A 23,599-nucleotide genomic window follows, 5' to 3' on the forward strand; every position below is an offset into this window, starting at 1 on the left:
CCAGCTGCAAAAGGAAGGAGGAGACAGAGGGAAGAGTTACACAGGTATAGAACTTGGTTCAGTTCAGGATGCCTACGGCCAAGGCAGAGCACGGAAAGCTGGGAGACGATGACAGTCTGCTGCAAAAAAGCACCTTGTCAGACAGACTTGAGTCTGGTCTGCAAGTTGGTGCGTTAGCCTGGTAGGTCCCTCTCACGTCTTTTTGGCACAATCTAGGCAGATCGTGAAGGTTTGAAGTGATCACTCAGGCCAGGGCCACAGTAAGGGTGGGGCGGGGACGTTGGATCTGGGGAAACGCCAGCGACTGTGTAAGTCTGGTCTGTCCCTGCATTCCTCGAAGAGCTGCAGCTTTTCGAGGGTTCTAAGCAGGAGACCAAAGTGCGCAAGTAAAGCCAGAGCACATCTTAATCGCCGACTCCTTGGCCCCTTCCGTTTGGCTGCCGAGCCCTTCCCTGGCACCCTCTCAGGTACCCTCGCCCAATCACTACTAAACCCCGGAGAAGCGGAATCTCCACACAGCTTTCCGTGGGTCTAGGAGGGTCCTGGGCATGCTCAGTAGGCTACGTGGTTCTCTGGTTCTCTCTCTCTCTTTCTCTCTCACCCTTTCTTTCTCTCGGGTGGGGGAGGGTGGGTGGTGACAAGTTAGAAGCGCTTGCGGCAGGTGCCCGCCCGCAAGATCGGGCTCCCCCTGCAAGGGGACGAAGCAAAGGTAGAAACACCTCGCTCCGCAGCACCCCAATCTGGAGGGGCCGTGCCCGCGGGCCGAGCCCACCAGTATCCCAGCCTGAGGACGGCCCGCCGCTCTCCATGGTACTGCGGAGAGCTCAGCTCCGCCCTTCTCTTTCAGAAGGACAGCACCCGGCGTCACGTAACCCAGCCTTCTCAGGCTCCACCGCCGCCTCCTCCTTCCCAGCTCTTTCCCTCTCCTCCTCCTCCTCTTTCTGCTCCCCTCCGTTGCCTGTTCTCCCCTCCCGCACTCCTGGAGATAGACGCTCAAGCCTGACGCCTCTGAAAAGGCAGCGGCAGTCGCCTTATCCACAAACCTCAGGAAATTCGCTTTGACCGATGCATACTTCAGGCTCTGGCTCGAGCTAAGGGGAATAACCTGGCAGGTAAAGAAGCTCAATTTGGGTTGGGGGGAGGGGATGGGGCGAGGCAAGCTGGAGAAGGTTATCTTTCCCCGTTGTAACTGAGCCAGGGTTTGCCACAAATACACATGGCAGGATAGGTGGTGGGAGGGTGGAGGAGCATAGATCCTGGTTGTTTTGCATGAAGCTTTTTAAATAGGTGGCAAGAATACGAGATGGTGGAACTGGGGTAGTAACTTAAAGGCTGAATGCAGTGATTTATTAGCAAAAGAAAAAAAACAGACAAGTTAGAACCAAATACATCTATATTGGCATATATATATATCTGTATCTACATCTTTCTTTCCGTTCCCCATTAGCCCCATGCTGTGCCTACCCTTAATTTGTGCAGTCGACTCCAGGCTCCAAGAAACTGCACTGGTATTAGAGATGGTGCTTAGAGACTGGGCGGGAAAGCCAGGGAGAATTTTGGGTGTGCATTGGTATTGAGGGACTTTGTAGAAGCCAGGGGGAAAAAGATAGGTACTTCTAAAAATTCTTCCAAAGATTTCAGGTCTTTATGATGGTATATATTGAAGGGTTCATGAAAGGTGTGTGTGTATATGTATGTGTGCATGTATTTGATACCATAAACATGTTAAAATAAATGCAACTGCAGCCGATGAGCATACTGTATCGATCCTTCCAGTGGCTTGGGAATGAATTTGATTCTAGAAATGAAAGAAAAGATTAATGAGGCTGTTAGTCTGCTTTTGAATTAGAGCGCTTCTTCCCTTGGCCGCAGTAAGGTTGTTTTTCAGATCCTTTTATTTCACCCTCTAATTTGTGAACTCGCCAGGTTTTTCCGGCACCTAGAGAGAATCCTCTTTCTCCATATAAATACAGATACTCTCTCTCCCACAATGAGCTTCCTCTAAGAACTGGGAGAGTCAGTTGACCTCCCCTGTGGTAAGAATATATATGTGTTTTCCCCCTTCTCCTCTATTCCTTAAAAAATTGTCAGGCATGCATTAGTGGAGGAGGCCAGGAGAGACGGGTGAAGAAAGGTTTTCTCATCTATGTAATATTAATTAATAAAATGAATCAGCTTCAATTGAGTTGCACACACACAAAGATTTTTTAACATATGAGTTTGTGGATGGTTCCAAAGCACTACTCTTGATCTTTAAATTCCAGATTTATTTTGCAAATGACCAAAAATTTGGTAGATTCCTGAGTCCCCTAAAAAACTGAGAGTGTATTGAAGAATATGCTATCTTAGAATGATTTTAAAGAGCACTTTTCTTTGGGCTTGCCACAGGAGTAGACAAGGTACGGCTGGTGATTGCTGATGGTGTGGATTGTATCAGACATTATAAATAAGCAACTGCGATTTTTATTTCCTTTTGCTAGTGGCCAGTGTGTGTGTGTGTGTGTGTGTGTGTGTATGTATGTGTTGTGTTGTGTGTGTGTTGCAAAAGAAAGCCAGTCATCAATTTCATCTGGTGAGGAACTTGCAGTGGGATCCCCTCGCTTGGTGGCTCTCAGCTGACACCTGTAGGGATTGCTCTGTACTGAAGAGAAATGCTCTCAGCTCCCTCCACGGAGGAGCAGCAACACAATGCGGTGCCATAAATTACTGCTAGTTTCAGCTTGTAGGAAAAAAAAAGTGTTAATTGGATAGTGAGCTTCTGTGTCCAGGCAATAAATTTGTGTGTGTGTGTGTGTGTGTGTTGTGTGTGTGCTTGTTGGAGGGGCAGGAGGGAGAGGATAGTGGGAAGCGGGGAAGGAAATACATGCATTTGTTTGACATGACCAGATGATACATTTGTGGGTGTTTTTTTTTTTGGTCAAAATGTGAGAGTAATCTTTTTGTTAAAAAAATGACTTAAAAATAAGTCTCTATTGATGATTTCTGTACCACTGCAAAAAAAACCTGTCAGATTAGAGTTGACTAAGGAGAGGTGATTTAATAGTATAGTGAGTGATTCAAAGACATGATTTTAAATTATAGCATCCTGGAGCCATAGCGGCTAAGGTGACATATGTGCCAGATGCTGTTCTGACCACACAAATTCTAAGAGCTGACAGCCAGATAAGGACCAGAAAAGCAGTTAAGATCACTACACTGTTAGGTAAAATATTAAATACTTTACCCATCTTTAGAGAAGTTAATATTACAGCAATTGAGACATAAATGCTGCCAAAAATAGCTGACTCCAGTGAGATGTTTTCTCCTATAGCAGATTATTTCTTTAAGAAAAAGGAAATTTTTATTTTTCAAATTGTTTGAAATGTAAAAGAGACTCCTAAGAAACCATCAATATTCCTTCTCTCTCTGAGAAAAATAAAACGGTAGGAATGCTATACAAATCCAAGCTGGCAGCTTCCAGTTGACAGTTTGATCTGCTTTGCCTGTTGTAAAATCTGCTATTAATTGAGATTTGAATAGGTTATATTTCTATTGTCCGTGTAATAGGTACACAATGGTCCTTAAAAGGGTCTTTTGCTTGCTTTCTCATATATTTTAAAAATTAGGATTTCTTAAAAAAAAGTACAGGATAACCATAAATGAATCTCCACAAAAACCTGGAGGGCTACCTATTAACAGTTATAATAAACTAAAAGGGAGTAATGACTGATCGTAAGGGTGTGATATTAACTATTATGAGACGTTAGGTCTTATTGTAGATCAGGAGAAATAAGCTGCTTCCAAAAAGGTTAATTCTGGCTTATTAACAGCACTAGGTATCTACCTGGTTTCTGAGCTGAATAATGATTTATATGATACTATAAATGACTTTAGAACTTAATTTTTATTTTAATTCTCTGCAGATTTCTAGGTCCTTATAAAAAGACAAAATAAAACCAAAATGCATCACCAACACACAACCAATTGATATGCTGGCATCTTAGCCTGGCCTTGCAGAGGCGGAGAGAAAAGAAGAGGAGCTGTTGTCATTTCCACATCTAACAGCTTCTGGCTATTTCACAGCTTCTGATTTTGAACCCTGCTGTTGGGGAGGAAAAAAGAGAAGTAAAATCCAGCCTGGGAGGCCATGCCTACGGAATTCTGCTTTGGCTACAGTGGTGCTGGAAGTCCGTGATATGACCGAAGAAGCAGACCTTTGAAGCTACTCTGGGGTTGATAAGTGGTGCCCCAAAGAGGCCAGGAACCCATTTCTCCCTTCTGGTTTGGGACAGTACATCTGGAGGAGAAACACTTGAGGCATTCACAAGCATCCAAGGATCCTGGTTCATTGCTGACTTCTTGTTCAAGAAGTGTTTGCTTCTTACCTGACTCTAACTGCTTCCCTTTTGCCTGGTACCACTGATGGTACCTGGCAGATGATAGTATTTGAGGAGTGAAGCATCTGTTGACACCACCGATGCCCTTGAACTAGTTCATCGGATTCAAACGGATGAGTGATTTCCCTTGACCTTCTGTTGATGCCTTTTCCAGAACGTTGCTTCCAAAGTGTATCCTCCCTTTGGCCTGGAAGTTCTGTGGCTGCCCTGTACCACTGGGGTCTACGTTTTCCAATTGGAAGGCGACTATAGGGAGAGAGGGAGGGGTTGCTGGAAGACTGGAAGACGAAGAAGAAAAAAACAGCTAAAGGAGGGTGCGTCCCTCCCACTGCTGCCCATCCCCTTACCTTCCTTATTGCCAGACCTCTATTTCTACACCACGGTGTCCAGGACCATTTTGACCCTGTCGGCCCCGGCACCCCCCCGCCGCACCCCAGCCCCGAGCATGGGGACGGCGCTTCTCCAGCGCGGGGGCTGCTTTCTCCTGTGCCTCTCGCTGCTGCTCTTGGGCTGCTGGGCAGAGCTGGGCAACGGGCTGGAATTCCCGGGCGCTGAGGGCCAGTGGACGCGCTTCCCCAAGTGGAACGCCTGCTGCGAGAGCGAGATGAGCTTCCAGCTCAAGACGCGCAGCGCGCGCGGCCTAGTGCTCTACTTCGACGACGAGGGCTTCTGCGACTTCCTGGAGCTCATCCTGACGCGCGGCGGCCGCCTGCAGCTCAGCTTCTCCATCTTCTGCGCCGAGCCCGCCACGCTGCTGGCCGACACGCCGGTCAACGACGGCGCATGGCACCACGTGCGCATCCGCCGTCAGTTCCGCAACACCACGCTCTTCATCGACCAGGTGGAGGCCAAGTGGGTGGAGGTCAAGTCCAAGCGCAGGGATATGACGGTGTTCAGCGGCCTCTTCGTCGGCGGGCTGCCCCCCGAACTGCGCGCCGCGGCGCTCAAACTGACGCTGGCCTCGGTGCGGGAGCGCGAGCCCTTTAAAGGGTGGATTCGCGACGTGCGGGTCAACTCGTCGCAGGCCCTGCCCGTGGACAGTGGCGACGTGAAGCTGGACGACGAGCCGCCCAATAGTGGCGGCGGGAGCCCGTGTGAGGCGGGCGAGGAGGGTGAGGGCGGCGTGTGCCTCAACGGGGGCGTGTGCTCCGTGGTGGACGACCAGGCCGTGTGCGACTGCTCGCGAACCGGCTTCCGCGGCAAGGACTGCAGCCAAGGTAAGGCCCGACACCCGACCCCGGGGGCCTCGGCCTGGGCGGGGCGCGGGGAGCAGGGCGAGGCCGCGGGGCGGGCTGGTGCATGGGGCTGCTTCCTCTGGACAGCGTGTTCAGTTCATTTCGAGGTGCAGCCCTGTCTCTGGCTTCTCTGCCTGACCACCTCTCACAGCTCCCCCGTGGCATCCTCTTAATGGTTGAGAGGCCCCATTTCCGGGGTCAGTTTCCTCCTGGGAGCCCTTTCTACCAACCCCACTTTCTTTCAAGTGGCAGGTAGAATGGCCTCTGTCTTCACCGGGCCATGGCCCACCTGAATGACTGCCGTGCTTTCCCCTTCCACTTCTCAGTCAGTAATACACAGATTTTCCCCATAAGAGGCAGACAAGCATCCAGAAGACGGGGTCCACATTTGGTGAAGTAGGAAGTGCGGGAGAGGCTGACCAGAGTTGAGAATCCCCACGTAGTTACTCTTGGTACAGGAGAAGGGAGACAGGATTCATAGGCACTACAGTGCCTTTTGCAAGTGTAGAGTCCTGCTCCTGGTTGTGGAAAAAGGGGAGGAGGGAGGTACGTGAAAATTCTCTTGATTAGAAGGAAGAGGGTTCTTGGAATTCTTAGTTTCTGTGGTTATATCCAAGTCCAGCATTTGTCAATTTAAGTAAAATTATGTGATTTTTGTGGTTTCTTGAAGTGGGAGACAGGGCAGCTAATGTTTAGAAATGTTAGAGGTTAAATAACATATTTCTCAATTAGCAGATGCGTTGGGAAGATAAACAGTAGAGAAATTTAGACATTGCTGGACTGGGAATCTTCTGTGGACTAATAAACAGGGGATGCGTATGAAGGATTGCAAGAGATTTTCTGAGGATATTCAGCTAATGATGTTTATCTGAGTAGTAGAGGCCAGAGGCCAAGCTGTAATTTCTGTTGTTCTTAGGGACTGAAACAGTGTGCAATTAAAAAAAAAAAACCAAAACTACCTAAGTTTTATTTTCTCTCCTATATAAATAAAATCCAGTCATCAGTCTGTTTCCCCAATGTTGCAACATGACAATGACCAAGGAAAAATATTGTATAAATACGTAAAAGCCTATAAACAGAAAGTGAGTCATATGAAAAAGGTGAAACATGATGAAACACGCATGGATCTGTGGCTGAGCAGGAGAGACAATGTCAGGGTTTAAAGTAGATAGCTTATAGGTCAAATCAAGGCAATCAACACACAGATAAATGGCATTTATGGGTGAAATTTCAGAAAAGGTGAATTATTACGTCTTAGTTTGAAAGCTGTAGGGACAAAAGCTCTATGTATGGCCGTATTTTATTGTGTAATGTCTTCTGGTTTTTTTGCTGACACTGCTAAGGGGAACTAGCCCTTGTAAATCTTATTAGACTTGGCAGTTCTCTCTCACCTGACTTTAAGAGAAATGAAGACTTGTTAAAATTTGTGATTGTTTACACAGCAAAAGGAGTTAGGAAGAAAAAAGCTGGTCATTAGGAGAGTTTTCTAGCCTTTGTGGGTTGATGGAGAAAAAAGTAAAGGGATATTTTATTGCTCTCTGCCTTCTCTGTGGGTTTTTGTTTTCATTATATCTTGGCTTAAGTAATTATCAAAGCCTGTATTCCATGGCCCGTACTGCACTTCAGCTTGGCCAGTAAACTTCTATGGATTTAGCATTAGGCTTAATAGTTAATGCTTTACAAAAATAAAACAGTCCATGTTTTTCCTCTCCCAAATCTAACTTAATTGTAAATCATGAATAAGATAGCTACATATAATGACTTGCTGTAAATAATTTGAAGTTGCATACCTCTGCACTGATTAATGGAAATAAGTGAAAAATGAACATTATTTTATGGGAAAAATTTCTTTAAGTATCCCAGTGCCACTTTAAAATACGGAGCAGGCAATTTAATGAAGGACACATGGGCTATAACTTCCTTCCTTAAATTAGGAAACAAACATGACACAATGACAGCTTGTTCTGTGTGGGAGGGTGTTTTAAATGAAATTTTTAATTTTTCTATGCATTTTTAACATAGGGATCCAGGGATCATGTATAATCAGAACCAGTTAAGAATGGAGAAAGCATGGCAAAAGTAATATGTTGAAGAGAAGCAGAATTAGATGTCTCTGAAATGCATTTTATTTTGCAAGTAGATAACTCTTTCCCTAAGATGAAGAATTTGGAATTACTAAAATGCATAATTGAATGGTGTAGTACCTGATGCATAAAGTAATTCAATCCAGAAAAGAAAATCCATCAGGATTATTCTGGAGCATTGATTCATTTTCAACATTTCAGCTGAAAACGAAGTGCAAAGATCTCACCACTAGCCATGAAAGGAAAACAAAAGGCTGAGTTCCTTTGATTATCACAGAAATAGGAGATGAAGTGATAAAGGCAGAATCCGTCTTCCCAGAAGGATTGGCTCCATTTTGCTTATTTTCCCTGTTTCATGTGTGTCAAGTGACTATTAAATAATTAATTGAGAATGGATGCCTCTCCCAACACCAATCAAGTATTGATGGCTAGGGATAGATGATTTCTCTTCAGATGAAGTATAAACAAAGCCCTGCCTCTAGCCAGTATTTACAATGATTGCCACGTTCTTTTTAAAAACTAATTTAAAAACAAATCTACATTCATTAGAGAAAATTTAGAAAAAAAATGAATAGCAAACATTAAACAAAATTTAAATTATATCTGATCCCAACTACAATTTCTTTTTTAACTTAATAAGTCTAGTATTATTTTAGTTGCCTTCATATTTAAAACACAGTAAGAACTACTAAAAAGACGAATATTCTCGTTTTTTTTTTTAGCCTAGAAGGTCTCGAAACAACTTATGCACCTATGGATTTCTAGAATATTTTTCTTTAATGAGCTCATTTTCTTCCTTACTCTATTTATTCAGGCCCAGCAGGTTTTATTTATTTGTTTATGTAGTGATGGAAAGAGAACACAAGAAAGGTTATGCATCATGACCAGGTTACTGGCAGAGTTGAGGTAAGAACACAGACACTCTTATTTTTGGGCCCTGTATTGTCATGTCTGCTGAATAAGATTTCCAGCTTATTAGAGTTGATATTTTTTTCAGGTTCAGGCAATATTTAAAAGGAAAAATATATATATATATGAATGGCTGATGGAACAGAACTAACTTACACATCACTTATGTTCTTTGACCCTGAGAGTCAGCCTCAGAACTCAACTATTTAAGAATGTCATCTTTCCTGAATGATGGATGCTTAATGGGGTACATAGCTTTTTCAGTGAATCATGCTCATCTAAGTACCCCAGAATCATTATTATTTAATAACTTTCTGCTTAAGAGGACTAATAGTATCCCAGCAGCTTAAAAGAATTAGTGGATTCCATGGCTGTCCAGCTTAAAAATGAGAATAAAAGGCTGATCAATGAGAAATTAACTAAAGTTATACTTTTTATGATTTCCAGTCCAGGTTTCAAGTATTTTAGAGCCATTTGTATTAAAATTTCATACTAAACTCTGAATGTCACTTTTATTCTCCTTCCCTTTTTAAATGGCCGTAAATACATATGGCTGGTTATGGCTGATTGCTTAATTTTCCTAAACATGGCATGTGATAGATATCGTTTAATAAAGGCCCTGCTTTTAATGATGTAACCAGATAGACAACCACTCATTCATTCATTGATTCATTCATTTCTTTATTCAATACATATCAATTGATGTGTGTTTCTGAGTACCAGGCTCAGGCAATAAAATGGTGAGTCAAGTCTCAGAAATAGTTCCTACCTTTATAGACCTTGCATTCCAGTGAGGAGGCACAATAAATTTAAAAAAGTAAGTAAAATGGAAACTTACAATGGTGGTATGTATTTTGAAGAACAGGTACATGATACTGTGAGAACTTAAATTATTGCAGACTGACCTAATCAAAGAAGATTTTCCTGAGGAGTGATGTGTAAACTAAAATTTGAGAGATGAAAAGGAATTGACTAGATAAAGGCAGAGGAGAAATTTTAGGTACAGAAGCCTGGTGCAGGAGATGGCATGGCACATTCAAGCAACTGTGAGAAGGTCCTTGAGTATGGAGCTCTTAGGGAGAGGAGCAGGGCTAGGTCATGCAGGGCCTTCTAGCCCTGGTTAAAGATTTTAATCTTTATTGTAAAAGTGATGGAAAAGCAATGCAAGAAGTTAAGTGTGGAAGATAGGGAGGAGTATGCCATTATCAAATTTGTGTTTCAAAAATGTCACTCTGGCTACAGTGTACAGAACAGACTGATAGGGAGCAAGAGAAAAAGAGAAAACATTATTTTCTGTTTGTCAGTCAACAACATTTGGTAAGCACCTACTGTAAGCTATAGGCTAGGTTAGGGGACTTAGAGAAAAAGAAGATACTTTCAGTAAGGGAGTTAGAATCTTTGTGAGTTTGGTTATATATAGAAACCTAAGGCCATTTGTTGTTTGGAACACTTGAGTTCCACCTGTAAAGAGCCTTATCTGAACTCTTTATGTGGATTGTCATGTGTTTGCTCTTGGATATACCCATTGAATCTATAGGCGTCTGGAGCATATTGGCAATGTCTTATTGTACCCCCAAGTACCTTGCCCAAAGTGTCTTCCTTGTGGCAATATATATTGGTTGATTAATTCTAGCCTTTAATTGTTTTAACTGCTACAATAAAGGAAAATATTACATAGGTACTTATAATCTTTGTAAGGTTAAAAGAAATTTAAGTAGTTACTGTATAGATAGGTACTAGACAAAAACAATTCAGAGATTTTGCCAGAGTTTTGTTTGAATTGTGTTGTAGAAAAACGTGGATCACCTGTGCTTAAAAAGCTTTGAGTGGACTGGAGAAATTCATCAATAATTTTGATCTAGATAAAATGTTCTGGGAAGCTCTTAAAGTCTGACAATGGAAGCCATCTATCTGCTCTACCAAAAAAGCTTGTCTTGATTATAAAATAGTAACCCAAACTGAGTTACCATTCTAGAATCCCACAAATGAGGTAGAATGTCTTATTTTGAGATTTTGTTTAATCTGAGATGTGATTGTAGTGTACGAGTTAAATTATACAGACTCTGGGCCACACTGCCTGGTTTAAGTGGGTTCATTCAAACTTCTAATCATCAGTTTTGTTGTCTGTGAAATTGGGAAAATGATGGTAGTTACTTCGTAGGGGCCTTATCAACATTGAGCAGGTAACTTCATGTAAAGCTCTTAGAACAGTGCCTGGCACATAGTAAGAGTTCTGAAGTGTCCATTTGTTATTTTGTTATTATTACCTCCGCCAGCACCACTCCTTCTACTGACACCACTCCTTCTACTGACACCATTTTCTTTAGGGATGCTCTCAAGCAAAATTCAAATATGGAACATTCTCTTTCTCATTTAAAAGAAATTCTAATGTAATAATGATTCTTGATTAGCCCAAAAGTTTCAATGCATAAAGAGAAGCAAATAATAAAGACAATGAGCATCTATTTCTGGTTTACACAGCTGTGCTCTAATGTTACCCATGTCTGGTTGTGATTCAACATATTTTAAAAATCATATTGTCTGAGAATTTTTACATGAATAAGTAAGCCTTTAACGCAAAAGTATTTTTAAAATACATCACCCTCTATATAAACTAATACTTTTATCCATCCCAATCCTATGGTAAATAGTGATTTTTACTGTATTTTTCCTAATATATGGATAGAGATATCTAATGGATCTATCCTATTTATAATTTGTCTTTGAGGCTTTCCTATAAGTTAAAGTTATTTACATGTATGCTCCAGAGAAGCTAGGTGATACATTTGAGCTTTAAAAGCTCAAGCAAGATATTCTCATAGTTATCATAAAGAGGTTACATTTTTTAGCATGAAATTATATATATGCCAGTGAAATCATGTTCTGGTTTTAGATACCGTTAAATGAAATGTGGTAATTAAGCTGATTATTAAAAAAATTCTGCTTATTGACTGCAGAAAGGACTGGCAGTATATAATGTTTCTGTTATTCTTAGCTGGATAGTGAGAATTAAGACTCTAAGCCACACTGGTTCCTGAAAACCGTCATTAACCGCATTCTATATCCCTTTCTCAGTGAGCAATTGGTGACTGTACTGGCTGCAGGGTTAACTCCTATAAATGTGCATTGAAAATTAGGCTTTATCATAGATATTTGGGGTTGGTTTTATTATGGAAATAATAAACTATCAGAAGTTGCTATGCAAACTGTACTTTTGAAAAGTGCTCAAGTATATTTGACATAATTCAGAATAAATCACTTCTGCATTCTAAAAGTTTTTAGTTCCTTATGCACAGCAATATTATGCAAAACCTTTATACTTTTTCATGTGTACTTCTCTATAATTTTATGGCTCACTCCCTTTTCTATTACTTGGAAGTGCAGGAATTGGTAAATTTGCATGGTCTTTGCTGAATAGTAAGTCTTAAAATGTTCCAATTAGGTTTTGAAAAAAAAAGTTTTTTTGGTTAGTTGCTTTAGAGCTCTTCAGAAATTGCATGGCTTTTTGGTTTTCTCTCTTAAGCATAGATTCCATGTACTTCTACTTGAATATGGGAATAGCTGCAGTGCTCTCTCAGATGCTTTTCCTGCCATGTTATTATTTACGTGCGTGTGAACAGAATGTGGCATGGGGTTAAAGAGGCATTGCCTTTAAATTGCTGTTAAAAAGAGAGTAAGGCCACTGATGTTCTATAGTTCAATTTCTAAGACTGTGAATTGAGAAACCCCTAATCAGACTACTAATATATCGTGAACTCCTGCTAACCTGCCTCTCAGAGTGTTTGTGAGTAGCTAATAGATGCAAACTCTGAGAAAAGCTTGAAAATTTGAAAGAAATATCTAATGGCAGCAGGGTAGATGGCTCTAGGATGTTGTGAATGTTAATAGTGAAAAAGTTAAACATTTTTCTGTACATTTATTGGGGTCATTTTAGATGAATTTTAGATTACTTATGCCTAATAGTATGTATAAGATTTGATAGAGTTCTCTTATTACATGTTGATACACTGGTACAGACAAACTGAATAAAGATGACATTGGTCCTGTTGTTCCTCTTGTGCAAAATCTAAACAAATGAAATAAGTAATTTAATGTAGCAACTATATGAATCCATATTATATGATTCTATTTATATGAAGTTCAAAACAGACACAACTAATCTGTGGTGATAGAGACAAGAATAGATGTTGCATTTTGGTGGTATTGACTAGAAGAGGACACAGCCTTTGACATGATCTGCATGGTGGTCACATGGGTGTATATATTTGTAAAGATTCACTGAACTATATACTTAATATTTACGTACTTTACTGTATGTAAGCTCTATTCCAGTTAAAATAAATCCTTCAAATTATAAAAGGAATGCTGTTCAGTGATTACCAATGCACTGAATATATATAAAAACTTACTTGTAAAGGAATTCATAATGGAAATTCACCACATTTAAAAATTTTAGGCAAGAGTCAAATATTTGTAACATAAATCCAAAAACCAATCCAGAGGGCAAGTGTATTTATATATGAATAAATCTAAGGAAGGAGGGAGAGTTTCTGTTTTAAACACCTCAATGACCTTTGATCTTGTTTCCAATTTCTTATGCCTTTATTTTGGAAATAAAATATAGGTTCTTATTTTACGTTTGCATCTTTTGAGCGAAGTCCTCTCAACACATTCAAGCAATGAAAGTTTTCCAATTAGGAAAACTCACCTGCTGGAATTTTAAGCAACTGAGTGATGAGTATGTTGTAAGAGCTCAACAAATATTCTAATGAGTGATTGGATATTGGAAAAACAATGACGGGTCCAACCATAGCTCTCATAATACTCTCCAAATCCACAAATATACATGATTTCTCTCCCAAAATATTAGGCATCAAAATACCTCAAAAGGTGCACTAGGTGTCCCTCCTTTAATGGTGCCATAAGAACCTCTTGAATTTGAATACAATTTAAAATGATTCTGTTGAGAATCACAACAGTTATTATAATTACTGGTTAATGTTGACTGAGTGAAAGGCATTGTACAGTGTGCTTTGTCCATCTTACCTTATTTATCCTTACAACATCCTCCTGGACAAGTTTTATAAAATTCCCATTTCACAGATGAAAAAATTGTGGATTTGAAAGCTAACTTGCCAAAAGTCCCATGTCTTAATGGCAAAGCTGAAATTTGACTCTAAGTATGCCCATTGCCCCAGCAGGCAACCAGTCCATTATACTACATAACCTGTGTGTTTCACTAACAAACAGCTAATAGATGCTCAGAATTTGTTCACTAGTTGTCAACTTGGTGCTAATTTGAACGGCAGACTTATAATAAAGCCTTCAGAATTGAGGATCATAGCAGACCTTTAAATTTAGTGCCACTTCCTAATGTCATGATAATAAAGAAATGGAATAGTTTGTCAGAATTCATCACATTTTGTTTCTTATTTGTTTCTTTTGTTGACTTTCTATTCATATTATGCTGAATGGGTTGATTCTACTCTAATGTAACTAGAAGTAAAGTCCCAGTATATTGTATCTAAAGAACGTTACAACTAATTTTTGATCTTTTGAATGAAAATATTTTGTTTTCACAAAACAAGAAAAACAAAATTTCCATCCATTTCAGAGTCTAGAAGATAAAATTATTGAAAATATCAAAGTTCGTGGTGATTCAGCACAAGTGTAAAGACAGCCCAGTCACATAAGTAGACACTTAGCGAGAGTTGCTGAGTTAGAACATGGTTCTGCTGAAGACAGAGATGATGGTACACCAGGCATGTCATCGAAATTGCATAATCAGAGGATAGTGTCTCTTTTTGGATAAATGAGTTGGGCTTCCCAATGCGTTGCCTACAATTGAAGCACGAGTGGTTTTTTTGAGTTAGAAAGATGTTTTCTCTATGATAGTTCTGGTATATATGAGAAACTGTTATTGGAAAGAAGTGGGAGGAAAACAAATGTGACCTGGCAAGCCAAAATGCTGACCTGGACTCTTGTCTAGTTATTTGTACTCCAAACTCTCTTAACTGTAATTATAAATACACTGACGTCACATTACAGGAACAAGTGCTGCTTCAAACAGAATTTTCTTAGGTTGGTTCCCAGAAGGGATCTGGTGGTCCAAAAGTTAAAAGAGGAGCTGCCAAGAAGAACAGTTGCTTCACCAGCATCTTAAGATCAGGAGGGGCTTTCTGTGTTTAATTATAGACATAATGAATTCTGTGTGGATGATGATCCTTAACAGAAGCAGCACTGATCACAGCTTAGGAGTTACTGTTGTTTGTGACCTAACAATCCCTGGGCTTGTCTGTGGAACCAGCTAAGCTTAAGTGTTACTCAGATATTGCTGGATTCAGCAGTATGAACCACCTCAGTCCAGTAGAGACAAGGAAATTAAAGACTCATGTTTTTCTTCTAAGTAATGATGTCTCTCTCTAATTAAGCATGCCTGGACTCTCCTTAGGGAAATAGCTGGCATGGTAGCATATACTATAGCTGCTATGTGGGAGATTCTGCTTTTCAGCTTAAGCTCTTTATCTTGAATGCAAAATTGATTTTTTTCAGCAAGTAATGCAATTATTTATTTAAAATTATTACATATGCTTAAGGTACTACATGTTTAATTTATCTAATTGAAAACATTGTAAAGATAGGAAGTTATTTATTGTATGTCATGACCCAAATGCACAATTAAATGTGTAGGAGGATACATTTATGAACCCCTGTTTTAAAAATTTGGCCAACTTTTTGTGAAGTAAAGTATTGAGATATTTTTAAATAATGAGACATTACTTTTGGAGTGTAAATGTATATATGTGTATATGTATATACACACAGAGAGACACACACAAAAATAAGACATATACAGGAAAATTACATAAAGTAAGCAGAGAAGGATTTTTTAAAAATATCTTGGAAATCATATTAAAATCCTCAAGAATATATATTGGTTAAACATTTCCTTAAAATATAATGGCTTTATGATTTAAAATGGTCTCTGTAATATGTATTGATTTCTGCATAAGACCTTAGAAACCTAAAAAGTCTGTCCTTATAGTCAGACAAATGACTTTCTGTGATCAGGCGTGGTATTAGAGATTTTGAGGTTTCTGCAAAGTAGCATTTTCATATTATTGATTAATAAAATCACAACTGTTCCTGAAGGTTGTGTGAAAAACTAACCATATTATGTCTTGCTCTAAGATTGCTCTGACAGTTAGCAAGAGTAATTTACTTGGGAACTTAATTGGAATGAGCTGTAGTTATTTCCAAACAGATGAAAAAAGTTAAGCTAATATTAATAATGACTTCTTTTAAAACTTTCATACATAAGAAAACTAGGGGATTAAATTTATTTACTGAGCTCCCAGTGAGTTCAAAATAGCCAAGACCACCACAGGAATATTTTGAAACAGCCATTTAAAAGAAAAAAGAAAATCAGTAATAGCCCTGAAACCTCTTTTCTCAGAGTAGTTAGGGAATGTATAAGAATTTTTGTTTTTACTATTTAAATAAGTCATTTATTAGTTTCAGAACATGCCTCATTGCTCAGTTTCTATTGTTATCTGGAAATTTTTTTGATACAAATATCACTGTTTCTTTGTCTGGTCTCTTAAACCTTTGTTTAGATTAGAATGGTGGAGTTATAATACAGCTTTCTTACTTCTATCACAATTTACATTTTTTGGCTTCAAATAACATTTAAAGTTTTTTCTGTTTGTATTTCATACATTGTTTTTTCTTCTACTCTGCACGTTGATTTCCTCTGTAAAAGTACAGGCAGAGGTAGAGCTTCAGGAATTAGAATAATTCTTCATCTGGGAATGGTGCTGCTCTCTGACTATTAGCCAAGAGCTGTGCACTTTCCCAGAGGTCATTGGAAATAAGGAAGAATAATGGGCACCTCCCCCTCCAGGCCCAAGACGTTATTCATCCTAGACAAAGTCCTTGTTTGTATGACACAGAAAGTGTTGTATTTCATCCTAAACAGAGGCAATAAAGATTTGAATTGGGGCCAAATATATAATCCTGGAGTGTCTTCTGCCCACAAGAGATGGAGGATGGAAGGATGATGAGGCCTCAGGGAAGCTGCAGAGCTTGGGATATGTAATGATTGAGAAAATGAGATGGCAGACTGAGAGAGAGGAAAAGGAGGTAGGAGAAAAGATGATTGGACAAAAATGAGTGTTAGAGAAGAAGGTAAATTGAGAGAGAGAGAACTAACAGAATTTGAAATGACCAGAACATTGAGAACTGGTAATTTAAAATACGAAGACCCACACATCTGGTTAGCAGAAGAGGAGCCCAAACAGTGTATTTCTTGGGATTGAGCTGAAGAGAAGAATAGGAGGAAGAAAAACACACGGATAAACACATTATTGTCTACAATTCAGTCACATAAAATATAATCATTCTTTCTCTCTGTCTCTAGGTTCTGACAATGTGTCATTGGCCTTTTTCCTACTGACTAATAGCAACAACAAGAGCAGAACTTACATAACTCATACTCTGTGTCAGGCACTATTTTAAGCTATTTGTACATATTCATTCATTTAATCCTCTCCACATCCCTATAATGAGGTGCTATTTTCTCCAGATGACAAAAACTGAGGCCCAGAGAAAATTTTAAAATTACCCAACTATACACACTAGGAATTTTCAAAGCTGACTTTCGAACCAAGGCTATGTGCCTCCTGAAGCCCTGCCCTGAACTTGTAATTTCTTCTTTGTTAGTAAAATAAAAACTGACTCTGTATCGTAAACACACTCTTTCACATATGACAGTCTCCCCTGTGTTTAAAAGATGTCTGTATAAGCTAATGCAATTTCATATTTTTTTCTCTCTCTCAGTATTCCATTTAAGTGTTTAATAACTTTTCCTGGGCAGAATTTCTTCCTTAAATTTAATGAAAGTCCTTTCTCTGCTGACATAAATTAATTTCTTGTTATGTCCTCAGTGGAAATAAAATTCATGTAGTCAGTATCTCCTTAAATATCTCTGTCTGCTTAAGAGAAAGAGTGCTGTCTTCACTGAGCTAAAAGTGTTTCAAATCCCCCTTCTGTGAAACTGGTCTGACATTCAGCCTCCTTTCTCTCATAGCCCCTGCTTTGTTTATTTTACTCGCTATCACCTCCACTCACTAATGCTCTCCCAAAGTTACGTATTACGTCTCTCCAAAGGATGTTTTACAGTCCTCTCGATCTGTCCATCACTGCAGCAGCATCTTTTTGCTCTCAGTGACTCCCTAACTTTTCCTCTTGCTTCCGTCTGACTTGCTCATTTCCCATTTTATACCTTGGAAATGGCCTGGGCAGGGGCTTCACAAAATCCTTAGTAGGTTGTTGTTACCTGGCAGTTTAAAAAAATGTCTGTCACTGGTGTCTGTAGATTAGGCAGTCCAGAATTGTGTAAAGGGAAAAGTCTTGATAGCATTGCATTTGTAAGCAGGAAGAGTAGGCCAGAAAAATGTGAGCTGACAAACAGAAAAAAGAATTTGGACTAAGGAAAATAGTCTGGTCTACAGAGGACTAAACAGTGGAAATGGATTTGAACAAAAGTGTTGATCGAGGCCTAAAGAAAGAGAAAACAGCATTTGCTTGCAATTCTAGTGTAAATGTGAGAACAGCCCAGCAGAAGTGGTGGGCGAACCTCTGTTCCTGGAGATCCTGAACAATAGCTTAGATAGACAACAACCAGTCTTGCTTAAGATTTCCCTTTTTCTGGTCAGAAGCCTGGACTAAATGACCTTCAAACTGCAATTTCATCTCTTAGTTATGTAAATAGGTGCACTTTTTGGAAAACTTGTAACATGCAAATCTCCCAAGTATGAGATGGAAATAGCCGAAAACCAAAACAACGCCCCACCCCCAAAAAAGACTACCTCCTGCCAAAAACAAAACAAAACAAAACTCAGAGAAACTATTACAAGAGTGTTTGAAGTTATAATTCACAGTTACGTTTGAGTAAAATATGGCACCAACTGCTACGGAGCACTTGGCCCATGAATTACTTCACCAGTTGCCTTAACTTGCTGTCGCTGACTGTAGGTGTCCCTGGAATCCACCCTGGGCAGGCTCTCTGCCCACATGCTTGTGTTTGCCCTGAGCCAGCTGCCCTTGCTGTCCTCCTTACACAGTGGATTGCCCCAGTTTCATGCTTCCTTGAACGTGGTTGAGCTCGCATTACAGCTCCTGCCTGTATCTCTGCTCACCTTGTACTTCCTCTTGTTCATTCTGCCATCTCTAGGGTATCCTCCCAATACTGACTCCACCTCCACCAGGTGTGATGTTCCTGCCCTGCCGCCTGACTGCAGCACATTGGAGTGGCATTACTTCCATATCAGTCCTTTTTATATTCTGTGTCATTGCTCTTCTTCGGGGAAATGTAGCTTTGGATGAAAGGGATTTTGGCACTGGTATGAATTCTTCCTGGAGAAGGATGAGATGAGTGGGCTGAAAAATAGTTTTTGAATTAAAAACAAAACAAAGAAAAGAAAATCAGAGCAGCCACCACTTGCAACATTAAAAACATTTATTTATGGTACTCTTTAATATTCATGGTTTCCCAGTACAACCAGTTACACAAACCAGAAATCTAGCCTCATCTTTGGCCCCTATGTTTTTTGCCCACTCATGAATCCATTCATAGTTCCAAAACCACTTACTAAGAAGCTATCATACACAAGATGAGATGTTAGCTCTTAGGCAGTTGTTCACCCCTCTGTTCTCAGTGCTCCTGAAGACTGAAGGTTTAGCAGCGTGAATGAAGGTGTGGAAACAAATACAAGTATAATTAATTCAGGGATCAAAAATATGAATAAAACTAATTTTCTTCTTTAAAGATTAGCACCTGAGCTAACATCTGTTGCCAATCTTCTTCTTTTTCTTCTTCTTGTTTTTCTCCCCAAGGCCCTCTGGTACATAGTTGTATATTCTAGCTGTAGGTCCTTCTGGTTGTGCTGTGTGGGGCACCACATCAACCTGGCCTGAACAGCACTGCCCTGTCTGTACCCAGGATCTGAACCCGGTGAAACCCTGGGCCACTGAAGCGGAGCGCGTGAACTTAACCACTCGGCCGTGGGGCCGGCCCCTAAAACTCACTATTAATCACAGTATTATGAAGATCGATGATAGGCTGCACATGTGTACCATTAGTGATATTATTAATGATCTCCTCAGTTGTAGTAAAAATGCTTTACTTTTTGAAAAATGCAGGTACAGGGGTATGCCTGTGAAGTGTGAGAAACATGGATCCTTTTAAAGATTTTGGTTAATGGATTGTTTCACACTCTCAATTAAGTCACCTTAATTTCAAATTATTCTAATAACTGGATTCTTCCATATCAAAAGAAGACAGTTTGTATTAAGTCAGAAAGTTGTAGAGGATGGGTAAAAAAAGCATTGGATTAACAAATACTGAGTTTGTTTTTGGCATAAACTGTGAACACAAGGAAAGTCAGGAAACTTGACATTTTATTTTTTGGTGAAACACTATGTTTTGGTCACCCACTTGTCTAAGAATTGAAAGGAGAATAAGTTACATTTTAGTGGTGTAGGCTGGCAGGTACATGCGTGATTTCAATACAGTGCAATAAGTGCTGTCACAGAGCTGAGTATCTAGTACTGCTAGAAGCTAGAAGATAAAGGACTAATCATGTGCTTTCACTGACTGAGTTCACTTGATTCTATTGATATGCTATTTCAAGCCCTCATACTGACCCGTCAGGATTGTTGTAACCTCCTTACCACTTTTCCTAGTCCTAACGTGGTACTTCTCGTTCCCCTACCGAAAGCCATTCCTCTCTACAGCTCGAGCGATTCCCTTAAAGACAGTATTTCTCCTTTGGCTTAAGGATAAACCATACATTCTTAGGAATGGCAGGCAAGCACTTTTCTAAATCTGTCTCCTGATCTTCCCTGTCTCATTTCTTACCACTTTCTTCAGACAGAAACCTCGTAACCTAAGCCAATCTCTATTTTGTGTTATGAATAATCATTGTATTTACATATCTTGGGGGCCTTTCTAGTGCTATTCTTTCTGGACCTAAAGCCTTCTGTCCAATCTCAACTGAGTGAAATTCCACCCATCATTCCTACTCTATCTAAAAGATCTCCTTCTCTGTCAGATCCTTCCCTAGCCCCCTTGCAGAACCACTGCTGGCTTTGTGTAGACCCTTATTCATATAGATAATATTGCACTCAACACAGTTTATTATCATTATTTAACATCCCGCCTTACTTCTTCACCTGATTCTAAGTCCTCAGGGGAGCATTTATACTCCTACTTATTTCCCCTGTTTTGTATGTAAGAGCTAGCAGACTGGTCTATAGTAGGAGCTCAATAAATGTTAATAAATTTAATTAGGTTCAAGATATTAAGAAGAGAATATTAAGGATGATGATCAAAGAAAACAAGCAGTTCTTTGTAAGAGGAATACAAATAGCCAATAAATATAAGAAAAGAACCTTGATCTCAATAATAAGTAAAGCAATATAAAATGAGATGTTATTTCCTGCCTAGTTGATGGAGAAGATTAAAGAGCACCATCATACACAGTGTTGGCAGAGATGTGGCAATACAGGCACTCTTATGCTCTTGCACATCTTTGGTTGGAGTGTAAATTACTACACTGTTTTTAGGAGCAATTTAACGGTAGCTGTGACAGTTTAGGTTGGGTATTTTTTTTAACACAGCAGGTCCCCTTTTAGGAATTTTCTTTTTTTTTGCAGAAATGCCTAAACAAGTCTCAGAAATATATTATCACTGATACACATTACATATTATCTGTAGTGGTGAAATCAAGTAAATGGAATCAACTCAAATATTAATTAACATGTAATTGGCTAAGTAAACCATGTAGACCTATATACAGTGCCTCACAACATAACATGAATGAGGTATATCTGCATAAACTGGATGAAAATATGTAAAAAATAGGGGCCGACCCCATGGCATAGTGGTTAAGTTCAGTGTGCTCTGTTTCGGTGGCCTGGATTCATGGATCTGGATCCTGGGCATGGACCTACATCACCTGTCAGCCATGCTGTGGCGGTGACCAGCTTACAAAGTAGAGGAAGATTGGCACAAATGTTAGCTCAGGGCTAATCTTCCTCAAGCAAAAAACAGAGGAGGATTGGCAGCAGAGGTTAGCTCAGGATGACTCTTCCTCAGCAAAAAAAAAATGTTAAAAATATATTGTTTAGTGAACATAATCAAACTGCAAATAAATACATATGTATATACACAAAAAGAGGATTGTATATATACTTACGTAAAAAAATAAATAATTTGTAAAGATCAGGTGTTTCACTGTTTTCATGGAGGGAGTAAAGAAAAAGTCTGTTTAAATTGTTGCAAGATAAATGTATTTCCAAATATATATTTATAAGATGAAATTAACAAAGAAGGTTGGTGACTCTCCATCTTGAGGGATTTTCAATGAGATTTTGAAATGTCAAACTGATAGTCCACTTCAGAAGATCAGACTCATTATACGATTTTCCAAGGATTTGTATTATCATTCTAAATTGAACATTCTGTTGTGGAAATAAAAATAGAAGGTTCATCTTATTAGAATATGGCACTAACCTTGCAGAAAATATTCTGAAAGAATATTGTAAAAGAAATAATTATAGAATTTAAATTCTGTATAATTCCAAGGATTATATTTTTTACTTGGACCCATTTGTCAGGTTGAATGATAATTCTCCTGGTAGTTGACAAAGGGATCCTAATAAGCTGTAGGGTCTGGAAGCAGATGTAGTGTTTTTCCTCAGCAGAGTGATTTCTGTTACTATTCCGTTTACAATATCTCCCCCTGTCCTCACCCATCTCTATTCCGAAATTAGAGAGATGACTGAATAGGCCAGTGCTGTGTCTCAAATTGGTCTCATAGTCAGGTATATTATCATTCTTGTAATGTTTCTTCTGCGTAATGGAAATCCTAGAAACATCTGAGAAGTTCCAAATGACTGACAAGTCTTCCCTGCTTTACTTCATACACATGTATGTTATCAATAATTACTTAGTTGACTCTTTAATTTGTCTAAATTTGTGCAGGCATAATGGAAACTGACAATGCAATTTTCCATTGAAAATTGTAAGTGGATGACTAAGCTGAGCAATTCACCTCCTTCCCATTCCTTTTGTACAGATATCTTATGCTACACTAGGATGTCTATGCTTTGAAAATAGCTCATCTATATTCATTCATCCATGCGTATAAATTGATTTGCATGCTCATTTTGCAGTTTCAAAATATGCATTTGTTGCATAAAGTTTTTCATATCTAACCCAAAATGGCTCTTTTACCTCTTCCTCTAAAATTTAGCTGGTGTGAGCCAACTACAAATGAAATTCAGGTGCTTGCATGATTGGATTTCTATAGAAAATGCTGAAAGCCTGGAGAGAAAAGGCTTAGATCTTGCCCTTGGTTGTAATTTCTAACTCAGATCTTGCTTTTATGGGTCAGCTCCTTGAAGTTGCCCAGAGCAAAATTGGAATTAAGTGACAAGAATTTATTCAGACTACCCAGATTATTTACCAACTCATGATTTATATGGGAACTAAAGATATTCAGTAGAATAATTAATTGATAGGTTGTGTTTTTTGCTTTTCTTCCAATTAACTATGCCTTATTGGACATCAGTTTCCTTATCTGTATTCTCTGATCTTTCCAGTTTAAAAAAACCAACTAAAGTTAAAACAATATTGCGATTTACACTAGCAAATAATGCTAATGTTATTAGTAAATTAAAGGCAATCTCTCAAAAATATAAATATCTGAGTACAAGTTTAAAAAAAATTCTAACAAAATGTTTTCTGGCCATAGCCATTTATAGAGTTAAAATATTTTAATTTGGGAAATTATCATTATTTTGATAAAATTATCATTATCATTTAGTATTTACTGAGACTCTTTTATACATAACTAAAAATCATATATTATGTGAAGTAAAATTAATAATGCATTTTTAAAATGCCCTGAGTTGTCTTGTGCAAGAAGAG

At 39.1% G+C, this 23,599-nt stretch overlaps 1 protein-coding gene and 1 non-coding gene across 45 annotated transcripts in view; one reads left to right on the plus strand and one right to left on the minus strand.

Annotated features, from left to right (window-relative positions):
* The first annotated feature begins 533 nt into the window (after window positions 1-533).
* The window catches only part of NRXN1 (neurexin 1), a 1,070,775-nt gene continuing 1,047,709 nt past the window's right edge, over window positions 534-23,599 (plus strand). For 31 of the 44 annotated variants that reach the window (XM_070236341.1, XM_070236344.1, XM_070236365.1 and 28 more), the window contains exons 1-2: window positions 634-1,112; window positions 3,903-5,593. In XM_070236341.1, the coding sequence (XP_070092442.1) occupies window positions 4,822-5,593 (772 nt within the window). In that variant the 5' untranslated portion in view covers window positions 634-1,112; window positions 3,903-4,821. Of the gene's footprint in view, window positions 1,113-3,902; window positions 5,594-23,599 lie in introns of all 44 variants that reach the window. The other 13 variants (XM_070236359.1, XM_070236362.1, XM_070236374.1 and 10 more) reach the window with 4 other exon arrangements.
* On the minus strand, window positions 4,998-5,142 carry MIR9153 (microRNA mir-9153). The gene has a single exon (NR_128226.1). It is a non-coding gene; the product is annotated as a microRNA mir-9153 (primary transcript).

This window comes from Equus caballus, chromosome 15 (assembly GCF_041296265.1).
Source record: "Equus caballus isolate H_3958 breed thoroughbred chromosome 15, TB-T2T, whole genome shotgun sequence".
In the NCBI taxonomy this organism is placed as follows: domain Eukaryota; kingdom Metazoa; phylum Chordata; class Mammalia; order Perissodactyla; family Equidae; genus Equus; species Equus caballus.